The sequence below is a fragment of the Acomys russatus genome, chromosome 27, assembly GCF_903995435.1.
Source record: "Acomys russatus chromosome 27, mAcoRus1.1, whole genome shotgun sequence".
In the NCBI taxonomy this organism is placed as follows: domain Eukaryota; kingdom Metazoa; phylum Chordata; class Mammalia; order Rodentia; family Muridae; genus Acomys; species Acomys russatus.
The window spans coordinates 25666900-25690873 of record NC_067163.1 but is presented as its reverse complement, the minus strand read 5'-3'; the positions used below and the strand labels follow the sequence as shown (position 1 = coordinate 25690873).

The 23974-nt window shown below is 45.0% G+C and overlaps 1 protein-coding gene across 1 annotated transcript in view; it reads right to left on the bottom strand.

The window, feature by feature from the left end:
• Window positions 1-217: 217 nt before the first annotated feature.
• The window catches only part of Mfhas1 (multifunctional ROCO family signaling regulator 1), a 95055-nt gene continuing 71298 nt past the window's right edge, over window positions 218-23974 (bottom strand). The window contains 2 exon segments of the mRNA XM_051170063.1: window positions 218-863; window positions 13002-13128. Of these exon segments, the coding sequence (XP_051026020.1) occupies window positions 830-863; window positions 13002-13128 (161 nt within the window). The 3' untranslated portion in view covers window positions 218-829.

Below are 23974 nucleotides of genomic sequence, written 5' to 3'. Positions count from 1 at the left end.
GTCTGCCCCAGCAGAGGTGATGTGTGGGTGAGGATATGAGTCATTCTGCCACCATGTCCAGTCACTAACGAGCAGGGTAGTGTGATGAAAAGTTGGGAGGGGACTGTCTCAACGGACTGAATGTTCCTGGTGATTATTAGAGTCCCAGAAACCAACACTGAATCTATCCATGGACTCGCAGGGAGAGGCTATCTTTCCCTTTCCTCTTTAGTTGAGAAGGTGGGCTAAAGGACAATGAAAAGGACAAAAAGTCTAACCCTAAAAGAAGACACCAGCCCCATCTTGGCACAGTTCTCATGCAGAATATTGCACCCAGTGTTAACTAATGCTAGAAGTGTCAAGACTGTATAAATTTAAATGTATTTGCATATTATAAAAATAAAGATTAACATATACATATTTTACACTAGTTACGGAACAGCAATGAACGTCAGTTGATCCCTCCTTCACATTGGACAGAACTGAAATCTGAGTGCTCTAAATACTGCCACCTGGACCCGAGCTATGGCTCATGTGTACACAGAAAACACAATCCCTGAGAAGCCGGTTAACGTTTGTTTTGTTTGTTTGTTTCTTTTTCTTCAAGTAGCTCTCTTCTTGGAGGATCACAGTTCTGAGGTTCAGGTTGTGAAACATTTGCTCCATATTTGTTGCCATCTTCACAGCCCCTTGTAACCCCTCCAAGCGTCCTCTACAAGCACCCGGTGCACTGTTTCCACTCTGGGCCCCGGAAGGTGCTTGGGAGCACGGCAAGCTCACTGGGTGCAGAAGATGTCCCAGTTGGTCCCCATGTTCTGCTTACTCCATGGAAATCCCACAGCCACAAATGTCACTGGTTTCTGTGCTTTTCACCAACGTTCTTCCTAGGTGGGACAAGAAGACAAAGTGACAAAAGAGGACAATCGTCTCCATGATAAGGAAAAAAAAGACTAAGGAAATGAATGAGTCATCAGCACAGGGTTCCATGCCTACTTCTAGAATTCTCTATGGACTCAGATGTGCCACGTTCCTGGTGATCCACCAAGCAAGCAGTTAGATTCCTCGAATGTTTGTTGTAATGCTAAGCCCCAGGCCAGCTATAAAGTGTGACCGACACTAATTGCTATGACCGCTTACCAAGCTGGAACTTTATAGATGAACTAGCTTCGTAATGAACAAGCACAGACTCTAACCACAGGCTTGCTTCGTTGGTGAACACACACACTGCCACATAAGTAAGTACTCCAGCCCCCGCCAGGCTCAGAAATACATGCCTCAGCTTGAGTTTATCTGTCTTCCACCACTAAGCATGCTTTTATTTGAGGTGTTACAAGCAAGGATGTCAGCCCAAATCCAGAGGTTTGAGCCAGGAATGAGTACTCTGGTGCCCTCATGGCGGCGTACTAAACAATGGCGTTTGATTGAAGCAAAGCACAGAGGGGAAGGTCAGACATCTCTGGCTTGCATTTTGGCTTTCTATGGTGCTATGCGATGGGCTTTTCTAAGTGTCTTAACAACATATAGAGACAAGGAAAGGAAAGAGGCCACGGTCTGTTCTCCGACACACACGCCATCCATCTCAATGCTGCTGTTTTGCACAGAGGCCTGTCACTCTCTATCCACCTGATATGCTTTTCCAGCTAATACAAGAATAAGCTTAACCAATCATCATATCAGTATCGCCAACACCAGGAGCTTTCCGTTCACTACTCACATACCAGGGATGGCACTTTTCCTTGGAGAACAGCATTGCTAATTATCTCGGTATTTTACCAGTCCCACCAGGTCCTGGGGGAAGATGGCCAAGGATGATGGCATAGCTGGGCCTTCTTACAGGGCATGCAAGACTCCAGAGTATTCTCTATGGGGCTCTAAGAGTTTCACGTTTCTTTAGCACTCGGCCATAAGAAAATGCACGAAAACCTAGTAATATAATAAACTCCTGGCAACAAAGGTTCTGAAACTGTCTCAAATTCCAGTAATAATACCATACCTTTAACTGTAAGAGGATGGCCACGCAAAAGTCCGTGCCTCACTTAGGCACTTAACAGTTAACTGTGTGGCCTGGCTGCCAGCTCAAGACTCATGGTAGTCCCTATTTTTCCTCGGTGAATACAACAAACTCCCAGAAATGCAGACAGTTGTGTCTGCTATCTGCTCCCCTGAGCCACATGGGAGACTGAGAAACACAAGATCACCTAACTAAGGTTGCTACAGGGTACATTCCAACTGTTAGCACTTGCAGCATTTTCGACATTGGGACAGGCTCTTGTTGACTAGAGTCTAGAAACACCAGCGAGAAGGGCTTGGAGGAGATCATCTTGATTACATTAACCATGGAGGGGAAGACCTGCCCACTGTGGGTGGGACCATTCCCTAGCTCAGATTCTGGTCAGTGTAAAGGTAGAGAACTGAGCGGAATGGAGCGGCAGACACTCTCTGCTTTCCATTTCTTGACTGTGGGTCCGATGGACCAGCAGCTTTAAGATCTTACTGCCTTCCCTTCCCCTTCTCAGCGAACTATATCCTGAGCTGTGAGCCACAATAAAGCCTTTCTCCTTTAAGCTGCTTTGGTCAGGATATTGTACCCCGGCAACAGGAAACGAAACTAGGACGCAGCAATCTGGCTTTCCACCTATCAAAGCTCCAACCTTCTTTACCTTACTGCTTTTCTATGGTAATGAGCCACCCTGACCGGTCAAGGTTCACCCCGAATGTCACCTCCTGGACTTTTACCTGATTTTTCCTACTACTGTTCTCGGTGCTAGTCATAATCTGTCATCAAGTTTCTATCCCAACCTGACATGCCTCTGGCTGGCTGCTTCTTTGTTTCCCACTCTGTAATTCTTACGATCAGGTTATTTCTGCATCCTCAGTGCCTACCACAATGTCCGCCACTGTGCAAACACTCAACGAAGCTACACAAGCAAGGGATAAGATGGGAAGAAAAGCCACAGATAGAAGGAGTTAAGCTGGAGAGATGGCTCAGCGGTTAAGAGCATTGAATTGCTCTTCTAGAGGACCAGGGTTCAATTCCCAGCACCCACGTGGCAGCTCACAACTGTTTGTAACTCCAAGAACTGACAACATCACATAGACATAAAGGCAGTCGAAACACCAGTGCTTATAAAATAAAAATAAAAAACAATTGAGGCTGGAGAGATGGCTCAGCAGTTAAGAACACTGTCTATTCTTCCAGAGGTCCTGAGTTCAATTCCTGGCAAACACATGGTGGCTCACAACCGTCTATGTGATCTGATGCCACCTTCTGGTATGCAGATGCACATGCAGATACAGCATTCATATACACGAAGATAAATACATCTTAAAAACAAAACACCAGTAGTTAAGCTGCTGTGAGCTCCTTCCTATAACAGTATAACATTAAACAGTAGAAAACCATCAAGGAAGTGTACAGGAGAAAATAATTGACTCAGGTTAGAAATGCTGGAGAAGACCTCCCTGAAAACAGGTTGCGCACCCTTGGCTTCAGGGGCAGTAGACTTTCAGCTGAGGACTGAGAGTTAGGCAGGGGCCACTGTGGTCAGCTGCCTCTCACGTGAGGGGCTAGCGCTTAGGTTAGCGGAGAGGCCTTCTGAGTCATATCTAGGAGTTTGAACTTGAGCCCACAATCACCAGAAAGTTAATCAAGGCTTTAAAAAAAAAAAGGGAGACTCACGACAGGCACTGATATTAAAAGATAAGTATTGGAGATAGGGCTGAAAAGAGATGCTTCCGTGGTTAAGAGCACTAGCTGCTCCTACAGAAGACCCTGGTCCAATTCCTATCCCCCATATGGCGGCTCGCAGCTGTCCATAGTAGCTTGAGTTCTAGGAAATCCAATACCCTCTTCTGGCCTCCATGGGTACCAGGCACCCATGTGGTACACCAGCAAACATGCAGGCAAAACACATGTATGCATAAAGGAAAAGAAATAAATCTTTCAAAATTATGTCACTTTGAATGGGTCTCAGTTTCAGGAATCTCAGTGGCTAGGGAGGCAGGAAAATCACGGAGCTAAAGAAAAGGCTCATTGGTGTCAAGGCACACTGATAAGATGGGCAGATGCTCTGGTGACAGACTGTAAAGGTGGACGCCACTGACGCTGACAAGATTCCTAGCTTGGACAGACATCCCCTGGGGCAGAAATGGAGCAATGGAGCATTCTGGGAAAAGAAGGGAGTGAGTTCAGTTCTCTGCTATGAAGCCCACAGGACATTCAAGGGCTGCCAGATGGGATGGACGCTGATACATGAGGCAAGGAGCTGGGAAGGCTCTATCCGAGGCTTAGACCTGGAATCCTCCCAGGCTAGAGCGCTTGCCCCAACTCTGCATGTGAAAAAGAACTGATGGCTCAAACTATTTGGTGGCCTGAGCTGAGAGGGAAGCCACAGTATGTGTATGAATTCTCTTCTTTTATTTTCTGGGTTTTGGGATGTGTGTAGAGTGTGGTGATCCTGGAGGGACTGGTCCCCCTGGAGGAAAGCAGTTCCTAGAGACCACAGCAAACCTGCCTGCCAGGGCTCTTCTCTCCCACACCAAACTACCCAGGTCACAACCTAGACCCTGCACCCGTCCTTTACTGGCTTCTACACAGGAGCTCACTGTTGTATCCTAATCCCTCCAGGGCCTGAAAATAGACAACTAGCAATGGCCTCTGCATCCACACGAGCCAGTCCTAAACTTGCATGCCTGCCTTGCCTATAAAGCACAATCAAGCTGTTGCCATCGTTCCTCCTGCCTTGTTCCAGGAGCAAGTCCATGTATGGCCTTGCTATACACACATACATGTATCCTCTTGCCTGGCTGGCCACCTTCCCTGTGGACAGTGTCAGTTGTCTGCGGGTCTTTTGGCCTTACTTTCTTTTAAAGTGGGAACATGCTGCGTTTTAAAATAGGCACAGAAACGAGAAGACCCGGGATGGAAGCCTTGGGCTGTGAGGCAAACAGCATACCCACAGACTTAGTAGCCGGGGTTGGAGGAAAACACGGCTATGTGGGATGCAGTGCTCTCTGCTTTACATGACGTGCAGGAGTGCTAAATGGATCAGTGTGTCAGAGGTTCTTACTCGGAATGGTTTTTGTCTAGGTGTTTTAGATGTCCGTGATTACAATATGAAAGATAGCAAAACACACTAACACGGCCTTTCTTTGAGAACAGGGGTAGGCACTGAGGACACCCTATAAACACATTTCTGTTTATTCTCCCTTGACGATTGGAGAAGGGAGATGGGACTTACTTATTCAGTATACACATTTACCTCAATTAATAAGTGCCTAGATAAGCAAGCAGGTAGGTTTTTGCCATAGCACCCACATAGCAGAGACAACTTGTCTTTTAGTTTTCACCCTCTAGGCTATCCAGTGTACATCACATGTATTTCTATTAGAAACAAAAATAGCTACGTTTAATGAACATTTATTTGCTCTATGTGAGTATATTAAATGCTGTGTTTGAAACTGCCTGCCAGCCTCATGAAATAGGTACCTCCACAAATCTACCTGTTAGAGAGGTCTAATGTCACAGCACTAACAATAGAAGACTCAGCAGCCAGGCAGGGTGGTCTGTGCTGGTGATCCAAGCACTCAGGAGGCAAAGGAAAGAAGATGGCACAGTAGAGGCTAGTCTGGACTACAAAACAGCAAGACCATCATCTAAAAATAACAGAGGGGAGGGGGCAGGGGAGAGAGAGAGAGAGAGAGAGAGAGAGAGAGAGAGAGAGAGAGAGAGAGAGAGAGAGAGAGAGAGAGAGAGATTTTGAAAGAGATTGAAATTCAAGATAGTACAGTGGAACCCCAGAGCTCAAACAACCTTAAGAAACCTAAACACTGTTTTCACAAAGTTACATGAGGTGTTAACCAATTTGCCCTCTTCCTGGTGTTATAGTCAGTACAATAAGGTGAATTAATAACACACACATGCACATGCATGCACGCGCACACACAGGCACACACACATGCATGTGTACACACACACACACACACACACACACACACACACACACACACGAGTTTTTCCCAATGTGGATTTAAGAATACTTGACTCATCATGCTATCCTAAGTGACGAATGGAGCACTTTGCTGTTTTTCTGACTCCAGACGAAAGAAACAGAGCACCTGGGACTTTCTGCCCTACAGACTCTCTTCACACACAACCCACCCCATTTCCTCCCTGAGGTCTCTAGGGCCTTAGAGGCATACCTATTCAAAAGACTCTGTGATTCCCAGAGACTTACCATTAACATTTGGTGCTCCTAAAGTCACAGATTGGGCACAAAAAAAAAAAAAAAAAAAAAAAAAAAAAAAAAAAAATGGTGGCAGAGGGAAAGAAGCGCTATCTTTTCCACTTAATTTTCCAAGAAAGTATGGAGATACCTAAGCAGAGAGGGCAAAATTCCAGTATCAATGTGGCTGATGGGAGACTGCACGATTCAAGAAACCCAACTCCTCCCAGCTGGGAAAGGCAGCCAAGCAGAATAGTCTCCCTTGCCAAGGACAAAATAAAATAGAAGGGAGCCACCAGGCAGGGAACCTCCACACTCAGCTGTAAATACCAGCCCCCACCCCACCCCAACACACTTCTGTTTTAAAATCTTGTGGCCAATGAATATGGTCCATTGTGATGAAGCCAAATTCCATTTCTCCTTTAAGTATATTTTCAAACCCATACCAGATAATTCAGGGGACTTTGAAAGTTTTGCCTAATTATTTGGTGAGGTAAAGGCCACAATCTTCACTCTACTTATATATATAAAAGGATATTTCAGTGGGTCTAAGGATCCTTATGTCAGGACAACATCCTGTGTGAAGCCATCACTGTGTTTTTTAGATTACTTACAATAGCAAGAAACTACTATCTAGTGCGGTTCTTGCTTGAATGTGAACTCTACTATACATAGGCAATCATCAAGGCTTAAAAAAAAAATGAGTTTTGAAACATGTATCCCAGCTTTGCCCCCTACTGTTGATACATTCTGGAAAGTTCAAATGCTTAGCTCAACATTTGCAAGGCAGAAAGAACACTTCTTGATTCTATTAACATACCACATGCCAAAATTAGAATTAACTTCTTTACTCTCTATGAACTCCCACCTCTTCCGAGGTGATGCGAGACCACAACAAGAGAAAGGTCAACCATTAGGAAATAAAAATCAGACAGTCATCTGTTCTGCAAATTCCAGGGTCAGCCCACTAAAGGAAGCACACAAAAGATTATGGGTGGCATGCTAGTTTCCTTGGAGGTAAAGTGATGGTGACTGTTGTTGTTGTTGTTGTTGTTGTTGTTGTTGTTGTTGTTGTTGTTGTTGTTTTGACTAACCTGTCGAATTCTTTCCGGCCTTTACAGGAGAATCAGTAGTCCATTGGGGATTAGCGGTCAGTTTATAACAGAGTACACACACAGTTTAGTTAGTGAAAGAGGATGTTGGTTAATTTCTTTGGAAAGAAAAAAAGAAATGATTTTCAGGTGCAGGCCACCTGAGAGTGAGGAGCAGTTGGCCATCTGCCATTTACCCAGAAGCTCACATACCCATGGGCCAGGACACTAAGCATCTCTACACAGAGCCAGGGATTCGCAAACAAACATGCAAGTGATTCTGGAATGTTGACCAGCTTGATATTGTGCAGGTAACAACAGCAGTTGTGAGTTTGTGTGTGGAGCAACCCTCTTGTCTGGAAGGTATTGGTTTGTTCTGTTTCTCCACAGTTCTTTGCTCCTATATTTATGGTTGTGAGCCTAGCCTTTAACAGCTGAGCCATCTCTCCAGCCCTCTTTGCTTTTATAATCACTCTGACCCTTTTCCACAATGGCTCCTAAGCATCGTGGGCAGGCGTGCCATATAGAAATCCCATTTGTAACAGAGCGCTCAACAGACATTGTTCTTTGCACTTTGGCCAGATGTGTGTTTCTGCATTAACTGTCATCTTCTGCATTGGCATACTTCTCTGATGGAGCCTGAGAGCTATACCAATCTACAGGTGTAGAAATACGAATTTAGAGTGCAGCTTGCTACTATGTCCATTTACAAAACAATAGTAGTAGCCTCAGCTGTAGGGTCTGTGAACTCCCCAGAAACGGGTTCTAGGCCAGATTTATAGTACCAGGCATGTGTTTCCTCCTGTGGAGTGGTCCTTAAATCTAATCAGAAAGGAGTTGGTTTCACCCATAACAGTTGTGCCACTATTGCATTCATGGACCTATTCTCCCATGCTAGTTACTCATTGCAGCTCACAGAGTTCATCAGTGGGTGAGACTGTTGGTGACTTTTCTTCTCCAGCAGCCTACATCGCACCTTCTGGTACTATAGAAAGTTGACCAGCAGCAAAAAGTTTCCTGCTTAATACCACCTTGATTTTTCTATATTCTGTGATCAAAGTATATGGGGTTTTCAGCAATGGGATCATAACATCAAGTTCAGGTAAATAAGCAAGAGCAAATGGCAATAGCCTGTATTGTTTTTGAGGGTATCATCAAGACACTTCAACCAACAACTCAAGGGGAGATATCTTTCATCTGACACTGTCCCCCCCCCCACCCACCTATGGCTTCTGGAAAGAACATTATCCCTCATGTAGGACAATTCCCACTAAATTCACAATCCCCTACCTCTATCTGAAGAGCATCTGACAGTTGATGGCTTTCAGGGGACAGTCAGTTTTTCTTAAGGGTGTAGTCCTAGCAGAGGGCCTCTACACTTATGGGAAGTCCAAACTGGACCTAGTGAATTATTTAAAACAAACACACCAACAAGAGTATCAGGATAGGCAAGCAACACAGGCCCATCTCATGCCATTTTATACAAGGACTTGATTGAGTATCTTTTGATTCTGTTGTCTGAGAGGGAGGGGCTCTGTTACGGTTCCTAAGTGGTTACCAATTCCTCACATCCATGGAGTAGTACGCTTGGATGCTGGGCTGTCCAAAGGCTACATCTAGGAAGTTCTGAAGGAAACTCCTCACCTCCCTCTGGGGTACTCTACTTTTCCTCCATCACCCCGGAAACAAGGGGTGGGGGCTGCAGCGACACATGGTGTAAGTCATTTCTTCACTTGTGGACTGAGCCATGTCAGTAACAGAGGATTTATGAGAACTTATTTCAAACTCAAGAATCTACTTAATACCAACATACCAGCCACCAAAGCCGTTCTGGAAAAAGACATTAAAAACACTGGGTATACAAACTAGGTGCCACATTAGATCAATAACAAATAATGGCAGTTAGTACCATTTTTTCTCTTAGAGTGCTGAGATGCTTTAAAATAAAACAGTGGCCAGGGGTGGAGAAGTCACGCCACTCAAAATACACCGAGAATCATCAAGTGCTGTGTAAATTAGACATCAACAGAGCTTTAGGACTGTGTGTGCAACATAGTCCATGTCAAGAAAGTTTATTTTGTTTTGTTTTGTTTTGTTTTGTTTTGTTTTGTTTTGTTTTGTTTTGTTGAGCACCTCTGCCATCAGATACATAGTCATCCCACAACACATGAACAGTCATCCCATGTCTAAAGCTGAGATCTTTCACAGTCATACTTCCAAAGTGCAGAAAACAACAACAACAACAAACCCCTCCCACATATTTGAATAGATTAGCAAAGTGTACAAGATGCCTCTAGGGACCTGGTCCTCCCCTGGTATGAGGAAGACAGGAGCAGAAACAGCATTCCATCCATTTCTGAACCCTCTTCTCAATGGAATTCCTGGAGAGAGCTCTCCCAGCTCTGGGTCACTTTGAGAAGGAGCCCTCAGCAAAGACCTACCACTTACTCCTTACTTTATAGGGAAGACTTGCCTGGGAAAGATGCTTGTTTAATTTTCAGTCACGTGCGTGTGTCTCTGCCTGTGTCTGGGGGTGTGGATGGACTTGCAGGAGCAAAGACTAGAGGAGTCCTTAGGGCTGGAGTTGCAGACTATTGTGAGGTGGGACAAAACCAGGATCCTCTCCAAGAGCACTCGGCACTCTTAACTGCAGACTCATCTCTGCCCACCCACCCCCTCCCCATCTTTGTTGTTGTATTTTTAAATATTATTCCTGGGAATTCTTTTCAAATGAGAAATAGAAAATCTTGGGATTATAGGGAAATACTGAATAACCACCATTGATTCTTCTTCTTTTGTTTATAAGCTCTATTCTATCACTCACATATGGCTAAATGTCAAGTCTTTGATACCCAAGGAGAGAGGAAACCAGGCAAATAATGGCTTGGAGAGACTTTTCTCAAAGCATTAAACTATAGAGGTTGACGACGTAGAGCAGGGTGTTTATTCTGGTAGCTAGGACTGTTCTGGTTAGCGCGCTGTTGTCCCAACATAGTGATGAACAGGATTTCTGGGACTCTTCATCCTTTCCTGATAGGAACAATGAACAGAATATCAGCCTAGCCCAAGAGTGGAGGGGACAGGAGTAGCTGACATCACTGCTGCATGCACCAGGTTCTGCATGGAGGTTGGCTTTATAAAGGCCCAAGAGAGAAAGGGAAAGAGTCCTGGCTGAAAGGCCATCCAGTCAGAGGCAGAGGAATTGAGGAGATAAAGCCTAGTGCACATACTTTATACCCAGCCCAGTGACTTCTGTGTCTCTTCAAAGATGCACACCTGGCTACCTGCTCCGGACATTCTGACATATGCGCCCAGTGAGGAAAGTCCAGTCTTGCCCATCTGTCTACATTTTATGAGCTGCTATAGAGGTAGAGATCAGTCTGTAGTGAGCTACTTAAGTTAGCTACCTGGCACTAAATTAAGGCAGTTTTTGATCTTGGATTAATGGCCCTGTCTGGACACCAAACCTCAGCCTTGGACCAAAACCATGTGACCCAACGGCTACCCCTTTGACAACTGCTGTCTGTGGCTTTGGACACACTGTCAGTGTCACGCTTTAGATATCCCAGTGGGCCTGGCTTAGCCTGTGTGTTTGCTTTTGTTTAGTGTTCATGGCTATGAGTTGTAGATGCGTCAGGGCACGGGCTTCTTTCTAATTGGATTACAGACACCGGCTTTTATCCAGATAGTCAGGAGAGAGATCATTTCTCCTTGTCTTCATACTAAAAAATAAGCCTTGCCGAAGATTCAGAACTTTCATATTTAGGAGACAGTCCTTCATCTAGAGCTGAGAATCATACTGTCAAGATGTTGCCGTTTGCTTCGTCAACAGGGGTTCAGTCCCCAGGGGTGTTTCCCTCTAACAACAAGAGAGGTCTAAGCTAATTCGGATTATGCCCAAATTTAGAGCTGATTGTTCATTTAGATTCAATAAGCTGTCAGGGAGAGGCTGATAGCATGGTTTATTTTTTCCAGGCTGGTAAACAGGGTCTTTCTGTGGTACAAGAAGCCGCCCTTGGGAATGGTTGATACTCTGGCTCTGGGCCACCAGGGCATCTGGCACAAGCAGATATTTAACTCCTGTCTTGTCTATTAAATGGTATGGATCCATGTGAAAACAATAGATTAGTGTTTCTAGTAGCTCAGGGACATTTACATCAACACAAAGTATACACTGTGTCCTGTACCCTGCTTCCAAAACAGCTCTTTATCCCTTTTCTGGTATATCTAAAAGGCAAGGAACAGAGGGCACAGACTCAAAGAAAGTGCAAGGCTGGACAATGCCTGGGTTTTGATACGTCCAGAGCAAGGGAGATGCTGGTTAACAAGAGCTTGTGTGATTCCATTGTGATACCTGAGAAGAACTCCATGACCTCAGTTCCTTAGGGGTCACCTCAGTGATGGATCATGCTGGGTGCATGCTAGATAAAAGAGTGTCTGGAATCTAGTGTTAGAGATACACTTCCCTCAGGGGGTTGGGGCTAGTTGGGGCTACTTCCAGCACAGGTATACTGAATAGCTTTTGCTTAATGAGCCGCCCAGTTTGGGGGGAAATGCCTTGGAGACCCAGCTGTACAGGAAGCACACCACAGGAGGAGAGATGCCCTTGCCTGGATGACACTCCTACCACAGAGCTCTGGCATGTGACCAAACAGCAAGTTCCTGGTGAAGAAATCCTGGTTTTGGTTCTCCTGCCTGGATAGATGACAGAGAGGTCACAGTTCCCAAATGTAGACTTTCTAAAGCCATATTAAAACTTGTCGTGTGTGTGTGTGTGTGTGTGTGTGTGTGTGTGTGTGTGTGTGTGTGTGTAGGGTAAAGACACTATATGACCAATAAACCAAGAAGAAAAACTAAAGCCTGCTGCTTAACTATGACCCCCCCCCACCCCACCCTGCTACCCTCCTCACTGCCGCAGATAATGGATTGGAGCTACCACCAAGACAATGAGATTCAATTACCTGTGGCTGCTGCTATGCCAGCTTATAGTCATTTCACCCCAATTTGAAAGCAGCCCCTTTGGCTTCTAGTATGACAAAACTTTATCAATAGAACCCTCAAGCCAACAGGATGCACTTTCTCTAGAGTTTGCAGCACACATTCTGTGTGGATATTTACTTGCACGCGTGCATTCCCAGTCAGTCCACTTGGGGGAAAAGGTTGTAACAATCTCACGGTCTTTGCTTTTCTGGAGCTGGGTAGAGAATCAGAGCCCCCTGCAAAATCAGATTGCTATGGATTTTCTGCAGGCTTTTCTGACGTAATGGCCTCTCATTGTCCTTTGAAGTAAAACCCACTTAATTCTGCGATGACAGTTAAGAACTCACTTGGGACAAGGATGGGGTTCAGTTGGACCCTAACAGTATTTCAACAAAGCTCAGCATTAATGCTTGGTAAGGGGAGGATCATATTTTTGGTTGTACATACCTGAAAATATACTACAAACCAAGGATCCATGTGTACATTTTAAATAAGTAAACTATGTGGTTTTTGAATTATACTTCTGAAAAGCTTTAACTTTTTAAACTTTATCAGCAAAATAAAACATCACACACAAAACAGAAAAAATAAGTTTCTACTCTGCTGCTTGAGATAACTGACTCTTCAAAGCATATGTGCACATGGTTGAACCTAGCTCTGGGTTAGCACACCAGAGAGCCAGACTCTGCAGCAAGAAGCAAGGGCCAGTGGGACTTGGGGAACTCACTTGGAACAAGGGCTGATCACAGTCGGTGTAGGTGGGTAAACCAAGGCCACGTTCACTCGCTCACTGCCATTCTTGGGGCAGATGATCTCTGCCACCCCTTCTGGCCTAGGCTGGCTCAGCAACTCCCCTGCAAAGAAGAAAGGAAACCCCATTAGGCCTCAAAGAGTGGAACTAATTCACACACAGAGAAATACAGCCCTGTCAAAGAGGGAAGGGAGGCAGCAAGGAAGGAAATGATCTACAGGTACAGAGACAGAGAACCAAATGTAGCCAGCATGGCTAGACTGCAGGGCTCTAGCTCCAGTTGCCTGGATGCTCAGTGCATTACCACAGAGAGGGTTCTTACGTGATGCCGGTGGTACTGGAAAGGCGGGCCCTTCAGGCAAAGGAAGCACCTGTCCCAATCCTGTTCACCTTTCCAGACTGACTTCAGTGATCTTCCTGCCATCCAGGCAGGGCTGCCAATGAGGGGCTCGTAAGTAAGATTTGGGCATGTGGGGTTCCAGCAGCACTAAAAGCCATGTGACAAAGCTCTGTGCAAATGATCTGGACATGTGGCAGGCTCAAGGTGTTACCATGGCAAATAACAGGACCACAGTCCAGCCTCCTGGAGCAAGAGAATCTCCCAAGTGCTGAGTTATCACATGAATCATGATGGGCCTAGTAGAAACAGGTGGTTAACTTAATGAAATAACTCAATACCTAAAAGAAGCCGGACACTGGGGCACCTGCACATCATCTCTCTGCAGTGAGATCATTAGCTTCTCAGGAGGAGCAGCAATGCCCACGCCTTAGCTTCTTCTTGATAGGTCTCTCATCTGGACACCTTCTCCTTCCTCATTCTGTACTAAGGCCCAGCCACACAGGCTTCTCTTCTTTGAGTACTCAGTGGTCAGGGTCTGAGTCCTGATAGTCCTCTTATTGGTCCAAAGGCCCTGCCTAGACCTAGAAGTAAATAACTCAAACCAAGGATACAAAAGACATGCCAACTAGGGGAAAGCCCCTACTGAAATTCATCAATGTTGATGATCATTTGACGTCCTAGAGACTCCAAAGTACACGCTGACACATAATGACAGAAAGTCCTTTTGCTTAAAATCCTGTAGTTTGGACCAGCAAGGTGGCTCTGTGTGTAATGTACTTTCAGCAAAAGCCTAATGACCTGAATCCAATCCCCAGAACCCACATAAAGGTGGAAGAAAGAATTAACTCCAGCTGGCACGATGGCACACGCCTGAATTTCCAGCACTTGGGAGGCAGAAGCAGGCAGATCTCTGGTGAATTCAAGGCCAGCCTGGTCTTCAAAGTGAGTCCAAGACAGCCAAGGCTACACAGAGAAACCTTGTATTAAAAAACAAAACAACAAACAAACAAACACCCCCTCTCAAAAAGAATTAACTCCACAAGCTTGTCCTCTGACTTCATATACTGACCACGGCACGTGTAGCCATACATATGTGTAACACACACACACACACACACACACACACACACACACACACACACACACACACAAACTTAAAATTCTGTATTTCTGAACACCTGCCCTTCAGCTGAGCCCCCAACGATGGGGGCATATGCTCACACTGAATCAGAACCCTGGAGTGCAAGTCACATCAGTGCTTCCCGTATCCCTCTGAACATGCATCCTCATTCTATAAATGAAGAGCCTGCTGCCTCACCTAGCGTTTCTATTGCTGTGATAAACACCAGGACCATAAACAAGTCCTGGGAGAAAAGGGCTTATTGCAGCTTACACCTCTCAGGTCCCATTGCTAAGGGACATCCGGCAGGAACTTAACCAGGGAAGAAACCTGGAGGCAGGAGCTGATGCAGAGACCATGGAGGAGTGCTGCTTACTGGCTTGCTCAGCCTGCTTTTTACAGCCCTTAGGACCATGAGGCCAGAGGTGGCACTGCCCATGGTGAGCTGGGTCCCCAACACCAACCATCCATCAAGAAAATGCACCATAGGCTTGCCTGGAGGCCCATCTGGTGGGGACATTTTTCTCAGTTGGGGTTCTTATGGCTTATGTCAAACTGACATAAAGCTAGCTGGCTCAGGGAAGTTTTGAGATCTACCCATAGAGGACAAGGGCTTGAAAACCTTTTGCTACCAGTCTCCAGTACTCCCCAAGTCAGGGACTGCTGCTCTAACTAGGATGTATCTTTCCTGGAGGGGCTGACTAACATCCACAACTTTAAAATAAATTGAGGCACTGATGTATTTATACCTTTAGAGAGGCACATTATTTTCCCTGAATGGACCATTTTTCTCCTGTGGCTTTGCATGATAAGGACAGGATCTAATTTTAGTCCGTTCGCTGAATTACTGCAAATATCAAACTATTGCAAACATTAATTTAGCACCATTAGCTGGCCTTGTGGACACCTACGTGTCAGAACTGTGTGTCCCACAACAGCAGCTAGGAAACAATCAGGAACAGAAAAACGCTAGCCAGAAATGGAAACATTAAATGGTGTCATGTCAAAACGACATAATAGACCCAAGTAAGAGCAAGTCGAAGCTGGCTGGCACCTGGAAGCCATCCAGTTTAGCATCACTTGGTTAAGCCAGATGTCTGTGTTTTAATAGAGTTGCTAAGAGCTGCAAGTCTGGGAAACCCAAGCAGCCTACCACAGTATCACCAGGGCCAGAGTGCTTTCATCTGGCCCAGGCCAGCCCTCTCCTGGCTCCTCTTTGGTGTTTTGCATTTAGAATCCTAAGATCACCTCCCTAAGCCTGAATACAGCTTCCCTGTTTTCCCCTGGAAAGTTCCTCCTGATTGATCGCCACGCCACACGAGGCCCAGCCCCATCTGCTCCGAGCTGCCTGAGGACCCAGATAACGACTGCAGGTGCCAAACCCTATCCCTAGCACGGGTTCCTGGCACCAGCCACACACAGCTGTTTTATTGTTGGTGATAGTAGCCTTCGGTGAGCACAAAGCCAGGCAGAACTGGAAATAATTTACAGATTTTTTTTTTTTTAAGCCTTGGTTACCAATTTCTATTAAACCAGCAGCTTTACTGCCTCGTTGACAGAGCCAGGTAAACGGTTTTGTTTAGGACTGGGTGTACTTCAGAGGTCAGAAGGTGGTCCCAAGGGTTCCCCCAAGGTGGCAGGTCTGGGAGGTAGCTGCTGCTGATCCTCAAAGCCAAGGCCTTGAGGCATGTCAGTGGGATTGTGGGTGCTGAGTCTTCTCTCTCCCTATTTCCTGGCGTGAGATGAGAGTGCTTGCTCTGCCGTGTGATCCTGCCATGATGCACTGTCCTTGTGCAAGGCATAAACTAACTGATTTAGTTTAAACTAAATTGCCTGGTCTTGGATTTGGCTCCACAATTATGATCCTAAATAAATCTCTCTTTACCCTCAAAGGTAGCCCATGGCTCTTTTCCATGATACGCGCCAGGCCAATGGTTCTCAACCTTCCTAATGCTGCCACCCTTTAATGCAGTTCATGCGGGCATAAGGCTGCTGTGTAATTCAAAGGCTCACTTTTGTACCCCACCCCATATCTGGTTGCAACCCTTGTTCTGAGAATCTCCTGTCTCAGTGTTGTTCCCCATTGGCCCCTGATATGCCAACAAAGCAGCTTAAAGCCAATCACTGAGCAGGGGAGAGAATAGGGGCTGGACTTCCTGCCAGCCAGGGGAGGAGGAGTTAGAGGAGGAACAAGGGGATTCAGCCACAGGAGGAATCCAAGAGATATCAGGAGAGGAGTTAGCAAGAAAAGCTAGAAAGGCAAGTATCTCTGAGATCTATTCTGGGAGTTAAGAGTAGAGTGAAAACTGCTCAGTTACTATGTTGTGAATTTTATTATTAAACAAATATAAAAGAGTCTCAATTATTTGTGTGGTAGCCTGGCTAAGAGAGAAACTGAGAAACAAATATAGTTTTATAAAAATAACGTTAACAAATCCCCCATGTTGTGAGGACCCCATGCGTAAGATTATTTTTGTTGCTATTTCACAGCCATCATTTTTGCAACTGTAATGAATTGTACTGTAATATCTGAGTTTTCAGATGGTCTCAGGCAACCCTTGTGAAAGGGTTGTTCAATTCCAAGGTGGTCCCGACCCACAGGTTGCGATCCACTGCCTTAGGCAGTCAGCTGCTTCAAGATGAAGCTGAACACCTCCTTCCTGGCAGATGGCTGTTAGAAACTCATTGAAACAGACTGTGAACACAAACTTCATACATTCTATAAGACGCTCATGGCTATAGACATAGCTGGTTATGTCTGGGTGAAGAGTGGAAGCATGGGAATCTGGTGGGAATGACAAGCAAGGTTTTCCTATAAAGTAGGGTGTCTACACCCATGACAAGGTGTGCCTGCTGCTGAGTGAGGGCATTCTTGTCATAGGCCAAGGAGAACTGGAGAGAGGAAGTGCAAGCCTGTTTGGGATGCACTGTGGACACCAACAGTGGTCTCACCTTGGTTATTGTAAAAGGAGAGAAGGATATTTTCCTGGACTGATAGGTACTCTTGCCCCTTGGTGGTTGGGGCCCAAAAGAGCTACCAGAATCCAAAAGCTTTTCAATCTCTCTAAAGAAGGTAATATTGGCCAATATTGTCAGAAAGACCTTAAACACACCCAGCACCTTGCCACTCCATATGTCCTACAACACAAACACCAACACATTGCTCTGAAGAAACAACGCACAAAGAAAAATGAGCACGCTGCAGAACATGCTGAACTTTTCTCCAAGAAAATGAGGAAGGGCAAAGAAAAAGCCTGGAATATACTGCCCAAGAGATGCAGTGCCTCCCCACTAACAGCTTCTACTTCTGTGTCTCAGGCAGTCAAAAGATATAAATTTTTACTAGTAACAAAGTGTCAGACCTCGAAAAAGGTAACCTGTGGTATATTTCATGGTGCTAAAGCAACATACCCAGTAATATTTATTATCGAACAGAGAACAGTGTGTGTGTGTGGTGTCTTACCACTGTGCTATAGTAAACACCGAGCTGAAAACAAACCTGAATTAACCCCGGGCGGGGGGGGGGGGGAATGGCCACTGGCTCAATGGACATTAAAGGAGTGTGTGCTATGTAGGAGATGGTGTATATATGCATTCTCTCAGTCCTTACAAACATATAAGATAGAGACAATTATTCTCAATATATAGAAGAGGAAACTAGTCTGGCCCAGTGGCTCAGAGTGTACTGATGCTTGCCAAGCCTGATGACCTGAGTTCAAAGCCCAGAATCCAGAGAAAAATGACTACCATATCTTTCTCTTACTTCTACACACATAGAGATACAGACTAAGGCATGAACATACACATACACATAGTGGGGTGGTACAGTCAGACAGACACAAAATGAAAATACAATACAAGGGGAGGCTTATAGGGTATATAAAGTTTGCCAGTGGTCACAAGAGGGATTAGTGGTGTCGGGATTTGAACCAAGAACCACCCAATTCAACTCTTAAACATCATATCAGAATGTCCTGCGATAGGGACACTGTGGTAATTAAATTAGATAACATGTGAAAAATACCTAACACACTATCTGGTGTCTGATAGGTTTGCAGCAATATTATTACAGGAATAAGAAGATTCTATGGATGCTCAACTTTCCAAACATATAAAGAATTGATACAGGCATGCGATGAGCACTAGCTCCCCTGCAGTAGGACCATTCAGGATTAGACTGCCAGCTACCACATGCAAAAGTCTGCCTCGCCAGAAACATTAAAAATTCAAATGACAAAGGTTGATTCTATCACACATCTGTCATCCATAGCATAGTAAGATAAAGTGATAGTTCCTGGAGTGGGTGGGCACCAGAAAGAGGTAAGTTTACGGAGGGCATTATAGCAACAGATAAAGGGGGAAAATTGCACTTAGCCTGGTATAGTTCCACTTTCTAAAGCTTGCTTATGGGGCTGGAGAGATGACTCAGCTGTTTGTTTTGAGTGCTTCCTGCTCTGTCGAATCCCAGAACCTGGGTCCCAGCATTCACACCAGGCAGCTCCACACACCTGTTACTCCAGTTCCAGGGGATCTGATACACCCCTTTTTATCTCGGTGGATCAACTCTCTCTCTCTCTCTCTCTCTCTCTCTCTCTCTCTCTCTCACACACACACACACACACACACACACACACACATACACACATACACACATACCACATACAGTAGACAAATCTGCTTAAAGGAAGTAGGCTTTTATTTCTGACAAAAATTATAGGATTGTTCTATTTATAATACAGAGATGTGTGGTAATATTCTCAAATGTCAAGCAATGGGGAAATGCTATGCCACTATCACACACTATAACAAGGTTACTTTATAGAGTGCGAAGGTTATGAGGCTGGCATTTCCATGTAAATCTTGAAGTTCTGGCCTCCTGAATGAAGGATGGTGTCTACTGAGGCTAGCATGCAGCCTCCTCTGTGCCTCAACTCTGTGAAGAATTGCCTCATTACTAGGCTCAAGATTTGTGCCAGGAGAGTGACAAGCAACTCTTAACAACTGCTTTTTCCTCAGCCAAAGAACAGAACACCAAGTCCTGTTACAACACTTAAAAAAAAAAAAAAATCATCAGCCAAGCATTGACATGAGCCTCTTTCTTTTTCTCCCTTTCTCAGCAGAGCTTTCCACTGTTGTGCATATTATGCAAAACACTAAAAGTGTATTATAACAACAATGCACGCCATTATGTTGAAAGTCAAAATATTTGTTCAGGACAAACAACAGGATCTAGGTTAAAGATCCCAGGTAATATCATACAAAACAAAAAAAGCTGTGAGACCTTAAATAAAATTTGCATAGATGATGTCTGGGGAGAAAACAGGTATCCAGACCATAAGAAAAGAGACTGAGTGAGTGAGTGAATGACTTGGTGTAGTCAGCAGACAGACTGCAGAGCCCCAATTAGTAGAAATTAACATTATTGACATACAGGATTTAACAGCCAAGGGGAATTACAAGAGAATATTAAAGGCTGAAGAGAAATATTCAGGGGGAGAAATATGGCAATGAGGGTGGTGCTGCATGAGGCTTGGGATCCTGGCCTCATTGGACAGTGTATGTTAAAGGGCCCTGGACTGTGAACTTTGGCTCCTGTGTTTACCGGTTCGGAATGGTCCATGGTCAGCCAACCAACTAGTAGGCTGGAACTGTCCTCTGGTGCCAATAAAATCTCAGGTTAGTTGACAAGTTTACCTTTTAGAGGTAAAATACTCCCCCACAGGCTGGTATGTTTGAACATGTGGTCTCTAACAGGTGGCACTGTTTTCGCAGGCTGTGTGAGCCATTATGGGCAAGGCTCTGGGGCTTTCAGTCTAGCCCTGCTCTCTCTTTCTACTTCCTGTCTACTGCAGCGGTCTAGCCATCATGCCATCTCTGCCTTGATGGGCTGTAACTTACCTAAACCGTAAGACAAGACCTTCCTCCTTTAAGTTGCTTCCAGCAAGTCTTAAATCACAGGGGTTAAAAAGTAAGTAATACAAAGAGTGGCCATGCTACAGGGAATCTCGGTAGGGCACTAAATAGAGTCCTTGGAAGGCTACTCCTCCATTAAGACTCTGCAGAGAGCTGTGGCTAGGCTCACTGGGAAACTGACCAGGACACATATAGGAATCAGCAGAGATCTGCTGACCCTAAGTCATCTAGGCCATTTGTTCTTTTAAGGAGTTCTGGGACTCGGAGAGCAGTCCCTAAACCTGCAAGGGTGCGCTGTTCCTGGTCACAGGGTTTTTGGCTCAGGGGGCTGCTTTTGAAATTACTCAAATAAGTCGGGGCCACTCAATGGCTGGACACACAACTGCAATGTGGATTTGAAAGGCAACTGTGAAAATTCACAGCATTAAAAGTGGCTAGTTTCTAGCTGGGCACAGGAGCACTTCTCTGTGGTCTTAGCATTCAGAAGAAGGGGGCAGAGGAATTCTGAGTTTGAGGCTAGCCTGGTCTATATAGGGAGAGGCTATCAGTCAAACAATCAATACAAACAACAGCAGCAACAACAAAACAAAATCTTTACCCTCTTCTAGACTAATAACTTTATTTTATCAGGAATCCCTGGGCTCTAGTCTTATAAGGGTGACAGAATTGTTATCTCCTTCTATTTAATCAATTCTCATGTCTATTTGGACATGTCTGAATGGTCCAACATTCATTGTTTATGACCTGGCCATCAGGAAGCACTGAACTAATTTTTCAACTGCTTCAAAGCATGCTCCTAAGTGCTGTCAGGTGACAGTTACAGGTAGAAGGAGAAACAAAGAGGCTAATTATGACATCTTGGGTGACTCATACAGCAGCCCTACCCTGTCAGTCCCATTGAGCAATGTCTTGGGTATAAGTGACTGCCACCTTTCACTGGCTCTTCTGTGGCAGGTGTCCCATCTGGGTAAACAAGCTTAGCTTTCTCTAATATTTGCTCACTTATTACACAAGGTTCTCTTCCTCATTTGAGAGACAAGAAAGGAGAAAGGGACACTATATATCTCAGGTACATTAATCAAAGGAGAGCTCCATTTGGTCCATGGGGTCTCTGGAGGTAATTACTCAGGACTTTTCTATTTTAAACAAGGGGTGACTTCAGAAAGGGTCTGTGTTGGGCTCAAACCAACTTTAAAGCTTTCCCTTTACAGACTTTTATTGTGGTGTGAAGGAACCCATGACAAATAGGAAAATGCCACTTGGAGATCACAGAAAAGAGCTGATGGAAGACAGGCTCAAGACCTGCAGGAAGGGCTAGTCTGGGCTAAAGGAATGCTCCATTTGGGTGGGAGAGGATGCATTTTACCCTCATGCACAGGGCACATGTCCCAAAATCCATGTTCTTGAACAAAAGTAGAACAGTGATGCTTTTTGTGGTCAAATGGGTTTGCCATTCGCTGTGTCATTGTCTATATGACATTTTCTGAATCACCATCCAGTGACAGCACACCATAAGCCAAGCTCCCTCCCTAGCCTGGTAGCAGGCAGATTGGCTATTGACTGTTTTGTACTCCGTGTTCTCCAAAAGAGACCTAGACTACAGGAAAAGTATTAAAAAGAAAGAAATGAAGGAAGGAAGGAAGGAAAGAAAGAAAGAAAGAAAAGAAAGAAAGAAAGAAAGCCTTTGTCTCATAAATAAAATAGAAAACATCACAGACTGAAGAAAAATCACTATGTACTCCACCTAGCTTAGACTCACAGTGGTTCTCCTACTTCAGCCTCTCAAGTGCTAGCATTATAGCCATCATGCCTACCTACAAAATCTGTTTTCTTTTTCTTTTTTTTTTTTTTTTTGATGATAACAAAAAATACAAGTTGAAAAGATAAAATAAAACCACTCTAACTCTGCTAGTATTAACATAGTAACCATTTATAGAGGTATTTATAATAGCATACATGTAATTATGAGTATTTTGGGTAAATATTATTTTAATATAAATATTCTACATACGTTTTTTAAAAGATCAGAAGAAGGGGAGCTGTAGCCTTGGATCACAGAGCCATTCCTAAAACACATGGGAAAAACTTCATCCAGGAAAACTAAGGGGCAAAGACACTGACAGTTTCTCTCCAAACCTCCGCCTGAGGTCAGTCCGGTCTCTCACATCACAAACTCACCCTCCTCAGGATGCCCCTTTTCCTATTTTTGCTCTTTCACTTCCGGTCCTCAGCGCTCCCCTGGGCTTAGCGATAAGAGTTTCCCTTTCCTCCACACTTAGGTCTATAGTGACGCTCCATGTCTGAGCCTCCCCAGAGGGCCTAGGGATGAGATCCAGGTGGAGGCTTCAGGAAGATCCTGCTTTGAAGCGTGAACTCTAACACATACAAAATAATATTGCCAGGGCCAGAATAAACATCTCAGGGCAGCAGACGGACATAGTCCATTCTGAGCTTATGAATGAGCCTGAGGAAGGAAGGACTCAAGGGAGGCTGCGGGAAGCTGAGTCACCTATGAGGAAGGGCTTTGCTTTTGGTCCAACAAGAGAAAACAGCAGGAAAGTAGGAAATCATTCTCTGTCCAAATACTTTCAACTGGCCATCGAAAGCATCCTCTGCAGTCCCAGCTTAGCCCAGACTCTGTACAAATGATAATGCCTGGTAAGGAATGAAGGCCCTCTTCTTTAGATTCCACAGGAGATCCTCTGGAGTCTAGAAGTCAGTCTCTTTATATCTTGGAAAGAGCAGAGTCAGGGGAGATAGGAAGCTCAGGCGAGAAGTCTTTAACAATCAATAGCAAGTATAAGTGACAAACTCACTCTAGCCAAGAAAGAAGGGCTGGCCTAAATAAAATAATAATAATAATAATAATAATAATAATAATAATAATAATAATAATAATGATAATGATAATAACAACAACAACAATGTTCATGTAAGTACACCAAGAGAGGGCCTGGGATGTGAGGGCACCAAAGGCTTTTACTCTGTTCTCTACAGTGTGCAGGCAGCTGCTCATTCTATGCACTTCGCTGTCCAGAGCAGCAAGTGTGCACACAGGAGCAATGGCCCAGAGTCAGAGTTGAACACACTGCTAATTCAGCCCCTGATGATCTGCTTGTCTCTGCCCCTATTGTGTCCTTAGCACAGGCAGAGGACACACCACACTGCCCTCCTCTTGAAAACCCCAGACACAGTGTGACCACAGTTCATCCATCTGGAGGTAGAAGAATGGAGGGCCCCCGGGCCTCTTTCCACAGTCTACCCAGGCCCATGCACCTTCTCTCTGAGCGCGCGCCTGCCACTTGGCTCACTTTCAGGGCTAAGGGTTTATATAAATATAAACCCACCCAAGAAAGGAAAACTATTTCTCCTTTTCCTGCTCTGGCTAAAGTTCCAGCACACTTGGCTGAGGATTAGACAAGCAGTCCAGATCAAAGTGTACTGAGGGGCTGGTAGGAGGAGGGAGGAGCAGAGTCCCTTCCCGTCCTGTCCCCCCCACCATCACCTCCCCCCCAAATCTCAGCCCTCCCCTCTCACACTCAAGCAAGATCATAAAACGCCTGCTCTGCTGGGCTG